The sequence below is a fragment of the Xenopus laevis genome, chromosome 8L, assembly GCF_017654675.1.
Source record: "Xenopus laevis strain J_2021 chromosome 8L, Xenopus_laevis_v10.1, whole genome shotgun sequence".
NCBI classification, from domain to species: Eukaryota; Metazoa; Chordata; class Amphibia; order Anura; family Pipidae; genus Xenopus; species Xenopus laevis.
In genome coordinates, this window is record NC_054385.1 from 30,536,134 (window position 1) to 30,553,792 (window position 17,659).

At 40.7% G+C, this 17,659-nt stretch overlaps 1 protein-coding gene across 1 annotated transcript in view; it reads right to left on the minus strand.

The window, feature by feature from the left end:
- Positions 1 to 4,891: 4,891 nt before the first annotated feature.
- Positions 4,892 to 17,659, minus strand: part of ar.L (androgen receptor (dihydrotestosterone receptor; testicular feminization; spinal and bulbar muscular atrophy; Kennedy disease) L homeolog) — a 148,440-nt gene continuing 135,672 nt past the window's right edge. Inside the window, exons 5-8 of the mRNA XM_041572639.1 lie at positions 14,365 to 14,509; positions 9,545 to 9,675; positions 8,357 to 8,514; positions 4,892 to 6,937 (exon numbers count right to left, since the gene is read on the minus strand). Of these exons, the coding sequence (XP_041428573.1) occupies positions 6,782 to 6,937; positions 8,357 to 8,514; positions 9,545 to 9,675; positions 14,365 to 14,509 (590 nt within the window). The 3' untranslated portion in view covers positions 4,892 to 6,781. The remainder of the gene's footprint in view (positions 6,938 to 8,356; positions 8,515 to 9,544; positions 9,676 to 14,364; positions 14,510 to 17,659) is intronic.

A 17,659-nucleotide genomic window follows, 5' to 3' on the forward strand; every position in this document is an offset into this window, starting at 1 on the left:
TGGACGGAGTACCTCAGGTGGGGTTATAAGGTAAATAGGTAGCTTAAAAGAACCCCATCAACATTCCTGGAATATAATGTCCGGTAGCTAAAAAGGCAATGTGCACTATATAACACAGGTAGGTAACGTGCAATACAATGTAATATAATCTTCAGGCAGTTCTATATCACTGCTTGGAACTTGGACACTGTAAGCAATAGAGGAGAGCTGGAGCTCTCGGGCAAGATGCTAGCAGCATGTAGGTAGGTGGCTGCTGTACGCTGAGTGGCTGCTAGCATTTTGTAGGTAGGCGATTTAAATGCTTCCATATATATATTTACATCTTAGGTAGTCTATTTGGCACTGTGCGGCTTTTGTGGAGATGGCTGAGCAAAGCAAAGGGAAAAGAAGAGCAGAGCAGGGAAGCCATGCACTGCCAAAGAAGCCTATGCCACAAAGTGGAACGATGCGCCTGGTATGTAGGCAAAACCGTGCTACTTAAGCACTGAGTACAGTTCCACTCAACCGCGTGCTCTGGTCAAACGAGGTAACGTTTCGTCTGAAGATCTCATGACCCGACTGGCGTCAGAAACATCTGTCTATGGCCTTAGAAAAGTAAACGTTTTTGTTAACGGTTTTATCTAGAAAATCATTACTATGACTGCTCCGCACACCATACCACCCAATAAAACCAACATCCCCCCAACACATTACCATGACAGTAACACGTGAGGGCGGCAATGCTGGATAAAGTTACATATGTTATGATATTTCCTTCCTTTTCTCACAATAAATGAGTTTACTGGCGTGTTGAAAATCCAAAGCAGCCTTAACAGTCCAGCCTTTAAATGCGTTTTAAGAAATGTAAAACCAAGAAACAATTTAATGTAAAAAAAGGGCAATTAAAGGAAATATAAAACTTAATGCAAAACAGCAGAGTGCTCTTCTGAACAATTTTGCATTTTATATTATTTAGCGCCACCCGCTATTAATTTCAGACTTTCGGATTTTTTTAAGTAGAAAGAAACTTCATGAGATGTTGTTCTGCTTAGAACTGACCAGAGAAAAGTCAGATGACTCTTCGCTGCTCACTAACATCATTTTGCAGGTGGAGCAACATCACAAGATGTACCTTTTTCACTAAATTAATTTTCTACTGGCTGTGACCAGTTGGCTGAAATGAACAGCAGTTGGTGCTATGGTTGTATATGCCTTATATCAGTTACACTGAATGTAAAATGCCAAAGTTCTCAGAAGAACACTCTGCATAATTTTACATTCATTTTTATAAGAGTTTACATTTCCCTTAAATGGCCCAAAGGAAGCCAACCATATCCTTGGGTGTGATAGAAGGTTTCCTTATGGAATTTACACTTCAAAATTACAAGAGCACTAAAGGGTGCAAGAGAGTGGGGATGGGTAGTGGGTGGGAGAGGGAACACATATTTGCCTCCCTTTGCCCGTTCCCCATATGAAGACAGTGCTGCTAAATTCAGGCAGCTCAACTTGGAGCCCTCAGTGCACCAAAAATGGAGTGCAGAGACCTAAAGCAAATTTTTTCTGCTCACAAATGGCCCTTACCATGGCTTCACCCAAAAATAATTGCCATAAATCACCATATGCTATATATACATTATATAGTTGTATATAGAAACAGGAAGGGATTGCCTATGCACATGGCCAGACTGAGCAGGTTAGTAAATACGTATTTTTCATTACCTGAAAAGGCTCCCCTAAGCTATTGCACCCCCTTTGCTATCTTTAACTAGTCGTTCTCGGAGCTGACTATATCTACCAGGACTTGCCAGATAATGCAGTCGCCCATGTGACCTCTGTATTAGACTTCAGAAACCACCATTTTGAGCAGATAATACTTGATAGCTGTGAAGACAACAAGCTTATCTCCAATGGATCATCGTAGCTCCACCTGTATCAAATAATAACCGATGATGGAAAAATGAGGGGGTGGCTTCTAATATTTCTTTCGTATCTTGAGAAATGGAGAGCTAAGCCTCACTCTACTGCTTCCAAACTACGTCCAACAACAAAGCTTTCGACCTGGGCTCTGGGAAGCCCCCCTACACAGTGACTAGCTTATTAAAAAAGAACCCAAATAACCACATGTGTTGTCTCCTGCAATTTGTACACAACCTTGATCCATGCAGTAAAACAGAGGTATAGGCAGTGGAAACCACATCTGAGCTGACAAAAGCAGACACATAATAAGCCTTAGCAGAAAAGGACTGTCTTGTGTTAACCCTCTGGGCTTCAGATGGGGCTAGGGGAGACATTGCAGACATCTAAAGAGCTTTAGGCCTTGGTGTTACATCCTGGTCAATTAGCCTTTTTTTTTTTTACAGTCACAGGCTGGATGAAGTCAATGTAAGAAGCAGACAATCCGCTCATCTATGGCTCAAACGAGTATCTTTGTAGATTTTTCTCTGCTCTTATCTGCTGGTACTGCACAGTAACCTGTTGTGTCTGCTGCCCAATCTCCCCCTCTGTGTGTGTGTGAAATGTCATCCTGAGCTCGGGAAAGGAGGTCACATCGTTTTCCTCCTCAGGAACAGGTTAACTGTTGCTCTGCCAACCTATAAGCCTCCTAGTGCACATTTTTTTAAATTATTAAGTTGTATTATTACTACTCTAAGCAAAATAAAGCCCTAGGCAACCTGCAACTTTATCATTGTCTACCTATGGAACTCATCAAGCCCTTTTTATGGTTCAGTTCAACAAACCACTGGTTGAGAATATTCCATTCTTAGCCCTCCAAGTGCTGTGAGTCTGACATCTTTGCCATTATTCTACCTTTGCATTAACCGGGCCACACCATGAACTCTCATACCTTCCCCCCCTTGCATGTTCATCTTCAGAAAAACAATACGCCTGTAATAGTGGTTATTACATGCAGCACATCGGCAGCTGGATTTAATTATGTGACTTTCTTATTCGAATTATTACATACTATATTATTTCATTGATCCCTGTCAGTCATCAAGAACTGTCCCTAGTGCAGTGCTCCATGGATCCTAGAGTAAAACCAGCTGGTTTTCACTTCCGCAAGGACAGGCATTGGCAGCTGACAGAAGCCATAGGTTTAACAGTCTGTTTAAAGGAAATGGGGTGACAGACATGGCTGTCCTTTGTGGTGTTGGGGTCAGGAGCCGGGCTGCATTATACAGCATCCAACGTGCAGCTCTCCATTGACCTGCAACTCCAGAATCTGGAGGATGCTGGAAGTTGTAGCTCAGCAGCAAGAAACTATCCTGACTGTAAAATGTATCACATTTGCAAACATAAACCTGTGGAGCCCTTTCCAGCCTTTTCCTAGCTTGCGCCCCACTAATAATACCTCTGGTGCAAGTTCTTAATAAGGGAAACACATTTTTAAAGCAGATTTTACTATTTCTGTTCCCTAAACAATTGTTGCATAGGTTAGCGGTTGCAAAGAACATTCCTGTCCTGTCTCTGTCCTGGAACAGGTATGAATGGAAAGCTGCCATATTATGTGCCTCAACAGAGGCAGTTACATAGAGCCCTGTTAAGAAGATCAATATTTTTCTTTTTACCTACCTTGCCCTGCCGCCTTATAGCTATAAGTATGAATTTAAAGAGCAAGATTTTTTATGCATGTTGTACCTTCAACTAAAGTGCTCCGCTGCCTTGTTCTGACATCATCTTCCCCAGCATCATCCTCCTCCTCATTCCTAAACGCTAAAATGCTGGTACTTGCTGCTGTGACTAGCCTGCTCCATCCCTTCAGCTCACTAAACAAGATTTGTCTGAAAAGAAATGTCGCTGCACTATTTATTTCTGCTTACGGCACACCTTCTGTCGCAGCTGCTGTTGAGTGAGCAAGCCCGGCGCATAAACACTTCTGTCCTCTCCGTCTGCAAACACAAAGTGCAGTTTTCAAGTGAGCAGGGGGCATCCCGCTCCCTTAATAATTATAATAATCAAAGCTCCTCTCCCAAAGGCACTCTTAACACATTCTTCTAAATGTATCCACATCCCAATGAAAAAAATGCAGTATACGGAGATATATATATATATACACATGATGGCGTATGTGCTTTTGAAGCACTGAGAATGGCATGAAATCATCTTCCTCAGCCTGCTGACAAACACTGAAAGTCTCCCCTTGTACAAATCTTGTGTATCTGTAAATAGATCATTTTGTACAACCTGTGTTTTAGCATGCGTCCCTTTATAAAAAAAACAATAAAGTCAAACAAAAGAAAAGTTAGTTACGGTATGACTAATAGACAAGTCCTTTTGCTTATCCTCTATATGGTGACCTTGCTAGGCCTTTTCATTGGCTGGTTATATACATTGCTATCATATAGACGGTCACTGCACCATCAGCCTTAGAATTACCCATGCAGGGCATTACATTCTTTATGGTGCTATTTAACCATTCTATGATAAAGAAATATTGGGAAATGATAGTGGGTAGGGCAGGTCATTCACTATTAAGACATTGGATTGAAATTGTGCATATAAACCCCTTTCAGAGCAATACGGCACTTTTTTCCCATGATGCAGTGGAGTCAATTGAACATACGCATTAAGGGGTCTGTACTTACATTTGCCTTATAAAGTGTTTAAACACACTGGTATAACATACCTCCCAACATTTTAGAAATAGAAAGAGGCATAAAAAGATTTGGGAAATTTTTTTGACTATGCCCATTTTTGTGGACACACCCCCTAATTACCATGTTCATTTTCCAAAATTTATCCGATTATGAAACTCTTGTATGTGTTATTTCAGTTTTGCTAATGAAGGTGATTTGCCCTTTAAGCTGCAAGTCATAGTTTCCCCAAGAGACCTGCTTATCTAAAATTGTTACAATTGTTTCTTTGCTTATCTGAAATTGTTACAAAAGTATCTAAGTGCACCTGCCACATATTCGGGGGTCTCTGCCAAAAGCCAATTACGTAAAAAACCTTTTTCTGGCTGTTCAGTGCAGGAGATCAAAGAGAAACATGGGGCATTTCAGTAACAATCCGGGGCTGCGGGCTGAGCTTGAAAAAAGGCCGGTAGGCCTGAAACGTCGCAGACCAGGCTGTTTGCCATAAAATGTACCAATAAAGGCATTTTAAATTGATGGGTGCTGTACGAAAATTTCTTCTGCGGGCTGAGCTGCCAAAATCAAGGTGTCCGGTGAAAAACAGGACAGTTGGGAGGTATGGTGTAGGGGTGTTTACCCTATTGTGTGTCTATGTGAAAATCACTGGCGCAACCAAGTCAGCATGACGCAGGCATTAAATAATGGGGTAGGCAATGCCAGGGTTGAGGTGGGGTGGTGAGGTCCCATTTGGGAGGATATACTGTAATCCAGGCCTACTCATCTTCTGGATTTTATTTTAATGCCCTCTAAGCTTAATAGTCTGTAGGGAAAAAGTAGGCTAGTGGGGATAAAGCATTACCTCTATATAAAAAGGAGGCTCCTTATATATTAAGCACAGAGTTTGTTTCTCAGTATTGCAGGCTTATGTAGTAACACAGTGCTAATTTCCCCCCGTTTGAAGTAGCAACCAATCAGCAATTGGCTTTTCAGTCTAGTGCAGTTAGGAAAGAAATACGAGTGCAGAAATCTGATTGGTTGAAATTATTACCATGTTACTAGATAAGACAATGGATAGCAAACCTCAAAGAATACACTCCTGGCTGAGCTATAGCTCTATACCAGCTTCCCCTTGCTCTAGGGGCATTTAAATCAATTAAAGCGCTTCTAGCATGTGCTGCGTCAATTAACAAGCCTTTTTTTTTTTTTTTTTTTTTTTTGCCTATAGATTGTAGTTATCTTATGACATTTAGCAAGTGCCACTCCAGAGGCACAAATGAAGCATCAGCAGGTCGCCCCTATAAAAAGAGGCTGCTTTAGGGAAATCTCTAACATGCCCTTGAGCAGAAAAAAGCCAGTTTTGTGGCTCTTTAAATGTTCACTTTTGGAGGAGCTGCTGCTCTGCTGTAAATGCCACTGAATTCATTGGAGAAGCCGGAACAAACAGGAGCACAACGTTATGGATAAAATATGCAGACTCTATCGAGACAGAAGCAGTTTAGCACAACTTTTTTTTCCCCTTAATATAAAAATTGCTACCCAAAGTCTTCTGGCTGCAAAAGGAGCTCACACAGTCAGAATCAATTAGGTTAGAAGATATAGAAAAAAAATTATACAGAAGGGCTTGTGTTTGGAGCTGCACTTTTCAGCCAGAGAGTTGGGAATGCGACGCTCTGTTACAAGGACAGGCAACCTTTGTCACTCCAAGAGTTGCAGAACTGTAACCCTCCGGCAAGATGCTGGTGAGTTGGGGGTCTGCAACATGGATGAAGGAAACCCATTATAGTGCGTTATATATATTTTGCACTTTGAGACCTGTATATGTGTGGCCTCAGTCCTGCATTGTGTGCACTGGTATTGGCACACAAGCATGTTTGTGTATATAAGTATAATCTAATAATGTAAGTCTTGCAGTGCCCCAGGAATTCCAGACCTGAAATCCCTTTCTGCTGCATACACAGGTGACAAAACCCTTGTAAATTGGGAATAAAAACACTTATGCCAAGAGCAGTCAGTCCTCCTATAACCCATGGGTCAGTGGCAAATCACACAGAGGGCATTGTAAATACAGTAAGACCCCAGTTCTGCAGAAGAATATACAGCTAGGGTGATGCTCAGAGGACATGCCTCTTGCACTGGCGTGCTGAAAGTCCTTGATAGAGTCCTTTTTGCATATGGTGACCCTTAAGGCACACTGCAAGGTATTATGGGGCTCACCCCCATTGGGCATCTCATGAGATGTGGAAGTAGAGTGGCTTGACTCTGCCAGACAGGATCTTGGGCACCTGCACGGATATGATCTCTGACATCATTTCGGGATAATCCACGCTCACCATCTGGGCCTTCACAAACAGGTCAAAAGTGAACTGGTGAAGCTCACGGGCAATCTGAGAAAAGAAAAGGATATATCTGAAACCAGATAAGGGCAGATTAAAGACAGACGTGTCGGAGTCAGCTGCATGTCTTCTTGGATCAAGTGGCTACTAATCAATGGATATATTTTGTGTCTCATTATTTATATATAGACACCTTGCAAATTGGATTGTGCTTGAATACTGAACCACTTCCATGCGTCTTCAGTTTAATTTGCCCATTAAGTGGATATAAAAGAGTAGGTGCAAAAGCAGGATCTGCAAATGATTGGCTTATTTATTAAAAGGTCTGCAGATTGCAAAATTACCAATTAGTTTTTGGGTCCATTACTTAGTAATGGGCAGACTTGGCTAACCACACCCTGGATGTAGTCTCTGCATATGAGCATGTGGAATTCCCCAGATCTGGCTCCTTCCTATAGTTGGGCTCCACTGGCATTGCCGAGTCTTATGGATAAAAAGTGTAGCCAGACAGACAATAACTGTGGTTTTTGTCTACCACAACATAACCAGTAACCCACTCAAATATTCCAAGAAAAAAAATGATGATTCTGTCATAAATTATTACAGTAGACTAAGGTTTAGTTGAAAAACATAAATTAGTTACAGAAACATAAGTTGGCTTGAGCCAGTCACCAATAATGTAGGCACTACATACCAACGAAGACCTTTGTTTGACAGTGTGTGGGGCCCAATGCTTGTAGAATACATCAATATCAACAAACACATTCTGTATGGGTGAATTGGTTTAGAATAGTTTTTATCTTCTGCTGTGTGTTCCAGGAGGACAGCCCAAGAATTCCAAAGGGTGCAAGTATGCAGACTGTACCAAGACTGAACTGCCAGAGGGCCGAAACCGACATATGACACATGAGGGGCCATACGCATCTTTGGCTCCACTTCACTTCCTTTGGAAGGATATTTCCATTAGGACAGATAACCGTCAGTCCATTAGGATTGCAGGATTATCTACTGAAATAGCTGCCGACTGACCATAAATGCCCACATGGTTGTGCACTATGGTCCTTTTGGATGATCTCATCAGTCCCAACTAATGATCCAATCATTTCAGAAATACTGTATCAACACTGGGAAGCCCTGTGAGTTAGCAGAAATGAATTACATGGTTTAAAACTTTTCTCATTTGCAAATGTCCTTTGGAAACCTCAGACATCTTTTTGCCTCAGAAACAACTCATGTTCCTCAACTTAATTTCCTTACTATAGCTAATATGTCTCCTAAAAACGTAATAAAAATCTAGAATAGATTTGTGACGTGATACTGAGATAGCTGACCTAAGATTCTTTTTTTTTTTTTTTTTGGGTGTCTGTAGTTGGTTTCAAAACATAATACATAAAAGTGTAGTGGGGAGGGGGGAACAAGGAAATATCGAGAGAGGGCTCCATTTGCATTCTTCTGTAATCCATCTCTTACCGGCTGCACAGAATCAAGGAGTTTGGTGAGCTGGAAAAAGCGTCGAGAGCTGGATGCTGGATTGTTCCTCTTGCAAGAGATGACTCTGTCCAGCTCCTTGATATAATTCATCCGCAACTCATCAAAGCACTTCTGGTCCTTCAGACCTTCCACAGGAACTAAGAGAACATAATATGTCAGTCTCAGCTTATGATGAGTAGGGCACGATAACACTTTGTTCTAAAGCCCACATAGCAGAACCAGCAACTGTATCCTTGAGTAGGAAGCCTTTCACAATCTACACATGGCAACAAATTTGACTTTGGTTGTCATTTTCAGTATTGTTTTATATGGGCTGGGCAGCATTATATTACAGCTAATGGTGAAGAATTTAACAAGCCATTGTCAATGCCTAGATATACTCCAATATATTATTTTCTACAATAGATGATAGATAGATAGATGAAATAAGATATAAGAAATAAGATATAGATAAAATAAGATATTATCTCAGTGGAAGTTTGGTAAAAGGGACCCCATGAACAGGGGACTAGGGAACTAGTTAGTGGTAGGCTAGCTCCTACACGTAGAAGTTGCAGAGCTCTTTAGTACAGTAGTCTAAAGCTCCTCTAAGGAATGTGATTTTCCCAAATGAAGAAGCTCAAATGTGTAGACTCAGAGTAGTAAACAATATTTATTCCCCTTAGATGGACTTGTTCTTTGTTTTGTATATTTGTATTTACATGCCTTTTTATATTTAGGTATATAAATATAGGTGTATTTGGGATGTATTATGCTTGCCAACTAGACTTTTCCAAAGAAGTAATTTTCTGTAATTTGGATCACCATACTTAAAGCCTACTAAAAATACCCAATAGTATTGTTTGCCTCAAATTAGGAAATACAGTATCTTAGTTAGGAACAAGTACAAGTTACTGTTTCATTATTACAGAGTAAAAGGAAATCATTTTTAAAATTATGGATTATTTGGATAAAATGGGAGTCCATGGGAGATGGTAATTTGGAGCTTTCTGGATAACGGGTTTCTGGATAACAGATTGCATACCTGTACTACCAGGTAAACCAATTCATGACAAATCCTTCTACCTAAAAATCAATTCTGCATTTTGTTGCCTTTGTTATTAAGTTAGTGGAAAAAGTATACTTTCAGGTCTCAGCTCTACCCATTGAGCTGGAGTGGACACGTACTAATGCTAAAGAGAAGGAGAGCCTTCATGCAGAGGAACTCCTCCGGAGTGATCTGAAGCCAGCCAAACTCCTGTGAGAGGTGTCGCAGCCGGACGCACTGACTGTACATACGTGACTTGTGCATGCGATACCTGTGGAGTAAGAAGAGAAAGAATGTGAGTGTTTAATTCTAATGCTGAATTCAGCAATGCAGCCATCCTTCTACCCAAGAGAGAAGCGAGCAGCAGATTGCCAGACACCAGCTCAAGAGTCACATTTGCTGAGGCAGGATCCTGTCACCCCGCAAGGGACAAAAAAAATCTGTGAGAAAAGAAGGCCTGGCTCTGCTTTTTTTCTTCATATCTTCATCGCTGGGATTACTGTGTGCCATAGAGACCTCTCAAACGCTCATCCTAATTTAGTAAACGAGAAGCTAATGGGAGCGTGAGAACACCCAATAAATCAGAGCTGCCACCATTTGTTTGGCCCTTTAAAAACATTCAGAAATCAATCAAAGCACCTGGGTATTAAATCATTTGAATGTTCCTCTCATTAAGACGTGCTCGCTGTCAGCAAACATAAGAAAGTTTTAACACTCTGGGAAAGCTAGAATTCTGCCTCGGGTTAGAAACATTGAGCATGGCGATGCTTGATCAGCTGGCACAGGGTTATTTTCCGTTCAATTTTAGGTCAACATGGAGGTTCAGCATTCCCATAGTCCTCCCCTGACCTCTGCATTCTAAGAAAACATGAAAACCTTTATCACATACAATCTTATTGCCAACAAGCTGCTTGTTTCTTAAGCTGGTCATACATGGGAACTTGATTGCCACATGATGTGGGATATTTCTAGTGGATCTTTGTGTTCACTGTTGGGTCAATATTAAGCCTGTACAGTGTGGTGGGGCTGGAGCCTGGAAACATTCTTAAGGTGGCCATACACGGATAGATCCGCTCGTTTGGCGATGTCGCCAAACGAGCGGATCTCCCTCCGATATGCCCACCATGAGGTGGGCAATATCGGGCTGATCCGATCGTGGGCCCTAGGGCCCAACGATCGGATCCTAGCGTTCACCAAACGGGCGGTCGGATCGCGGGACCGCATCAACGAACAGATGCGGCCGCGATCCGACGGGATTTTTAATCCCATCCGATCGAGATCTGGCCGACTTTCGGCCAGATCTCGATCGGGGAAGCCCGTCGGGGGCCCCCATACACGGGCCAATAAGCTGCCGAAACGGTCTGTCGGCAGCTTTTATCGGCCCGTGTATGGCCACCTTTAGGCTCATGCGACCCTTATTTGTCTGGGTTGTGGACAACAACAGCAAAAGTGGATTAAGCTGAATCTCTTGTGATCCACTTGCTTGGCCCAGTGGGGTTCTGTTTATCCCCATGGATGGCCTTCTGAACTTCTCATTTGTCTTGCAGGGGGATCCCATGCTCACCTTGTTTAACTGTTAATCTTTTGCAGGCACAGGGAGGCATCTTTGTCTGTCCAAACAGACCTACTGTTTATCAGCGGGACCACACAGCAGTTTGCAGAAACTGCTTCCCAATATATCAGTTGATATGATGGAACTAATAAAACAGATCGCTTTCTATATACATGTATTTATTATAAATAAAAGCCAGCACATTCCATGTTAGTTATATAAATATTCATAGTTACTGAGATCATAAACCACTTCACAAACCAATATATTGCTTTCAAATTCTCAACATGACTAAGGCTGGACATTATTTATAATAAATATATATCATCATTTTTGGCCGTTATTTATAATAAATATTCATATATATATATAGTTATAGGGAACATTGTTTTAGCCACAGCAAACCACATCCAGATATAAAATGGCTTGCCAACCCATTATACAATGCACTGATTACTATAACAGCAGGAAGCCATTATTTGAGTTACATGTGCCCTGTAATATGAATGCTTGACAAGTAGCTTACACTTTCCCTTTTGAAACTTATTGGGACTCATTTACTAATATTTAGCAAGTTTTCCCTGTTGAAATAACCCAGGAGCCGAAATAAAATTTCCTGTGTTACCATTATGTTGCCCTGGTCAGCAATTATCTAAGATCCATTCTCAGCATAGTTTTGCTACCATTCTTCCAGCTGCAATAGAGTGATAGGTGTTCCCTGATTGATTGCAATAGTTTACTCTACTGGGGAAAAATAATGGCAACATAGGAAAGTTGATTTAGGCTCATATTGGTATTATGTTAATCTGAAGTACCCATCCTTTTTGGTTAGACCTTGACATGTCAAAAGCTCTGTCGTGAAAAAACATCCACAGACAAGTGTCATAGCTGACACTTGTTACTTGTTTTACTGCCGAGGGGAGATCCCGATCTCCAGAGATTCGTTTAGCCCTTTGTTGCCCTTAAAGATATTAATGGTAATAGTGTGTTTTCTTTCTTCCTATTTACACATGGCACCCCTATTCTTCCCCTGTAAGCTTTAAAGCTGTGTATTTAATGGGATGGTGAGCCCAGTTCTGATGTCACCTACTTTCAAACATATACAGACTTGTTATGTAATAGTATCTCCATTTATCTTACTCAGTCTGTCTCTTTTCTAATTGTTGCCAGTAGCAAATTCCCACGTCTGGGTAACACTTATCATTACATCTCTGAATGGACAGTGGAGTGGATAAACCACAATAACAAAGGTGTTTTGAGGCTTTCAGGGTGTACATTGCATTAGAGGAGTGACTAAGAAATGCTGGTCTGCTCTACCAGTTTGTAGACAAAGAAAACCCTTGCCATTGTCAGGAAGACTCTTGAAGTCGCGTTTAGGTCCTGGATTCTGCTCGTGTTCCCACTCCCCAGCAACGACTTTTCCCAAATATTTATTTTTCTTGGCTTTCAAGAAATAAATTAAGTACGCCCCTGCTTCATCACATGCCAGCATGAAATTTAAGAACTATTATATAAATATTCTTCTTCTTCAGTTCGAAAATGGTGCCTGTTGTCAGGGGAAATGATCTGCATATGCCAAATATGGAAGCCATGCTCACAATCCCCTGAAGGGTTTCATGTGGCTGAGGAGCAATAATACTATTTACAAAGATCAGGGAGGATATACATAAGGCAAAATGACAGTAGTGGCAGGGCAGCACCAACTAGCAGACTGAGATGACAGAGGAGTCCAGAAGTGTAGGTGGATGATCCACATTTAATAGGCAATTTCAGTATATGTCTCCCCAAAGTGGGGGCTTAAAATGATTTTATCATGTGGGGGGGGCAATAAATTCTACCTTGAAGGGGAACTAACATTAAGATTGCTTATATATTTTGCTTACTTTATAGAAGTTATGTGCCCCTTTCCCGTGGCCAGAAAAATGAAGAGTGCCCCCTGAGCTGCCAAAATGTGCCTTTTGGACTACTTTAGTGCCTCCATCTTTCTTCACATCCAGGACCAAGTTTACAAGCAGTCTGGGGGTGCAGAGTACTTGACTACTAGATGGTATCTAAAACTTAAATAAACAGGGGGCTGTATCTCCTTTGGCACAGGGGTTGGTTACCCCGATACCCTGCCATTTTATACCATAAAAGTAACTGATAAAAGTAAAAATATGTGCAGTTTAATCCCTTTAGAGATGATGCCTCCAGACTAGCAGATGGCTTATAATTCTTATTAGCAAATTTAATCAGTTCAGATATAAATTACTTTTTAGTGCCTCTGTCAGGGGTGGGAACTAAACCTAAAGCCTATTTGATTGGTTGCTTCCTTTAGCTCTACCCTAAAGAGGAAAGCTACAGGTTTCCTAATTCCACTGGTAAGGTGTAGTGTCTGGCTCCCCTCTGCTGTTCAACATTTAATTTAGGTGCAGCTCATTTAGTTAATTAAGAGCCTTTATAAACCTCGTTAAGATGCTGGTTTCCTCCCTGCTACGGAAGTCTCTTGTTTGATTATGATTCTGCAATGGTCTTTACTAATCCAACATTGCTATGATTTTTTGCATACACTTCAGCCAGTTCTCTTTCTATTGCCATCTATATGTGTTGGTACTCTAAATGGCTTTGCTAGGAATCTCCAGCAATAAAACTTGGTGGATGCTTGTACTGTAGGGACTCCCATAAAAGTCAGAGGTGGACGGTTATATGCAGAAAAGCTTGCTGAGGCCAGATTCTCAAAGCTCTCTTGGGGTACTGGTTGTCATAGATGACACACATAGAGGGGAAGGCATGTTTACTGGATGTCTGAAATTAATCTTTAGAACTAAATGCATGTCTGAACACCATTCTGCATATAAGTGTAATATGTTATCTGTAAGAAAGACAATATTTAGCCTAATGGCTCTTACACACAGGCATTTTTTTCTGCGCTCCCATGTTGAGCTTTCTTCCGTTCAGCCACAGGGGAGCGCAAGAGTAGACGCACTCAATTATTGTGAAGGGGGTTGTACTCACACAAACGCATGTGTGTAAGAGCCCTTAAATATCTGGAGACATTTTGGACTATTAAATATCTTAACTGATTGGGAAATCGCAAATCATTAAAACAATCTGAGGAAGAGGAATATAGGTTCTAGGACTAATCTGCCTGTTAATTGACTGAGGATGATGGGAGTTGTAGTACAAGAGTTAGGCAACCTGTTAGTATTCAAGCACTGAAGTGTAGGGAATATCTAGAATAATCAAAATGTGTCCATGTACAGGAGATGAAAGTAAAACTATATTAGAGCACTGTTTATTCTGATCTAGAGCATTTGATTGGTTGTTATGAACTACTGGGTATTTTTGTGCCAAACCCTCTCAGTGAAATGAAGAAAGGGATAACCTAGCAAACTCAACTTTATATATCAGGATCTAGAGAGCACTTACTCGTTAAACACCAGGTCTGGGGCAAAATAGAGCATCCTGGAGTTGACGTTCTTGAATGATCTCCAACCCATGGCAAATATCATGAGTCCCATCCAGGAGTACTGAATAACGGTCATTTGGTCGCTTACATGTAGATTTCTGAAACCTGACAAGGAAGCAAATGCATACGTTGAAAAGAACACTTAGTAATAATATCCATTGTGTCTCCCGTGCATGAATTTATACACTACTCACAAAAGTATTTACACTTATACAGGCTCCTTTATATTTGTGTTTGAGCCATAACATCGGTTGCTTACATGGAACAGGGAATTATCTCTTGATATGATGAGGTGTCAGTCACTTACAGGGTTCCCTTTTCATGTTGCATCTACACTTGCAACTGATTTCCATCTAAATAACCAAAGGCTCATGCAGTTTTTCACTGACGGAACCACAAATGAGACAATTTACGTTGATGCCAGCAAAAATCTACATGCAGCTAGCATTATTATTAGCATGTATTAATATATTGCCAATGTAATTCTCAGCCTGTACAATAGATGGGTATATACAGGTTCCTTGCAGGAGGTAAAGAAGGCCCTACAGCTTACAATCTAGCACGCACTTTAGCAATGCAGACACCAACTTGAATATGCATTGGTAAGTTGTACAGGGCCTGCTAATGCTCTTGAATCCTGGGGAAAATGCAGAATTGTGGGTTAAAACATAGCAATTTACTTGTATTTCTGCAAGTGCATAAAAGACTCTCATGTTTTCATAAATAGAGAGGAAAGCTATTGGACAATCCGGGGCCCAAAGGAAAGAACTCAATTGCTGATGCCAATAACTGCTTTTTATTCAAAGCAAAAATTGAAAATAAGCAAACATGCTGCTGGGTGTGCTGCTGCATTGCTCATTCACCGCGTGCTACGATAACAGATGCACTAAATATAGCCTCTGGCTTCGATGATACAGGGACCAGTTCCGACTGTTAATAAAGCAAGACTGAGTGGCCCGAGGGTAGCCCAACTCCTCTGGCATTCCCTACATTGGCAGCATGGGACTGGTGATAATCATAAAAGGATCAATGTAATGTGTGGGCCTGGCACAGCAGCCCGGCTCCAAATCATGTAAGTTGTAAGTAATCTGCTCAGCATCCCTCTCAAACCTCTGATGTGTGTTTCCCACAATCCCTAGTGGGCATGATTAGTTAGGCTACCGTAGGCATGCCAAACGCTATAAATTAACTGAATTTATCAGTGGAAACTTCCCAGCCGCCCTTAATTTGATTTGTTGGCAAAATAGTTCTTTTGCACCTCTCCCCTCAAATTATCAACCAGTCCCAGATTTTGAAAGTTTGTATAAGTGATACTTAAAGAGGAGGAAGAATTTCTAAAGAGGATCTATTCTTGGCTGATATAACTATCTATTAAAGGTACTATATAGCTATCTATTAAGGTACCTTAAAAGTCAGGCAGGCTCTAAGAGTCGGCTTTGACTCACTGCAGTTAGTCTTCAGTGGAACAATTGAAGACGGACCCTGTTAAGCACCAACATATAGAGAGAGATTGATAATGGGGTTTCCACTGGCATTTAGCACTTTACGGTTAAAAGGGAAGTTCACCTTTAAATAAACCTTTGCCATGTTGCCATTGGTCTTCATTTTGTATTTGTTGTGATTTATTTTTAATTATCAAAGGAATTGTTCAGTGTAAAAATAAAAACTGGGTAAATAGATAGGTTTTACAAAATAAAGTAGTTAGTTAGGCAAAAATGTAATGTATAAAGGTTGGAGTGACTGGATGTCTAACATAATAGCCAGAACACAACTTCCTGCTTTGCAGCTTCCTTGGTTTCCAGGCAGTAACCAATCAGAGACTTGAGGGGGCACATAAATGTTGCCTTTGAATCTGAGCTGAATGCTGAGGATCAGTTGCAAACTCACTGAACAGTTATGTCCCATGTGGCTAACTAACTATATTAGAAACATTATTTATTTTGCACAGCCTATCTATTTACCCAGTTTTTATTTTTACACTGAACTGTTCCTTTAAGGTTTCTTTTATTCTGCAGCTTTCCAGAAGTGACCTGGTTGCCCGGTTATTCCTAGCACCAGTGGTTAGAATAACAAAGTGGAATATGAATAAGAGACAGTCTGTTTATACAGATATGTCATAGAAAGTACAGTATCAATAACACTGTGGCCTCAGACAGGCTCTAATATATTGGCTGCCAGGGTCAGTGACCCCATTTTAAAGCTGAAGAGAAAAGGCATATTGTAAATAAAATTGATCAAAAAAATGACGACCAATTGAAAAGTTACTAAGAATCGGACATTCTATAATGTACTAAAAGTAATCTTCCCTTACTCCTTTGAAGTCAGTTTTATTGCTAAAGCAAGTGTTAAAGGCTGACTCACACAGCTTGCATGGCATTTGGTTACCTCCATGTTTCATAATATAATCCATGTTACAAAAAGCATAAAAATAAATAGCAAATTAAATACAGGTATGGGACCTGTTATCCAGAATGCTTGGGACCTGGAGTTTTATGGATAACCGATCTTTCTGAAATTTGGATCTTCATACCTTATGCCTACTATAAAATCATGTAAACATTAACAATAAGGATTAATTATATCTTAGTTTGGATCAAGTATAAGTTACTGGATAAAATGGAGTCTATGGGAGGCAACCTTTTCTTAATTTGAAGCTTTCTGGATAACAGGTTTCCAGATAACAGATCCCATACCTGTAACATAAGGGCACTTTTCAATACTGTGCACATATACAGCATTTCCTAGACCCTTACTTTACATTTAAGATCAGATCTGATGCTCAGAAACTAAACTTTTAGTAAATGAGCTGAAGAGGGAGTAGACGGCAGTGTGTGATGTATGTTAGAACACAGACATAGGAGGAAGAGGAAAGTTATTTAAGCTATTACATTTGATGGTATGCTGGCTTAATTGCTGGCTTAATTCATAGGCACCTTTGCCTTAAACGAAAGATGTTACTTTCAGGGTGAAGTGACCTTCTGGAGCAAACATTTGGTTTTTGAAAGGAAAACAATTGCATGAAGGATGAGTAATCCAGAGATCTTATCACAAAGATGTAGTAAAGCGCTCAGGAAAAAAGAATTTGTTTTGATGAGGGTCATTGAGCTTTCCTGCTCCAATTTATACATCATATTGATGAAGGTTGCAAAGCTCCATTCCATGAATGTTGATTCATTTACTGTATAGTGTAGAAGAGCAGAAACCACCGTTGGGCCCTAACTGATAACAAGTGCCGATATATAATTGTTAATTACC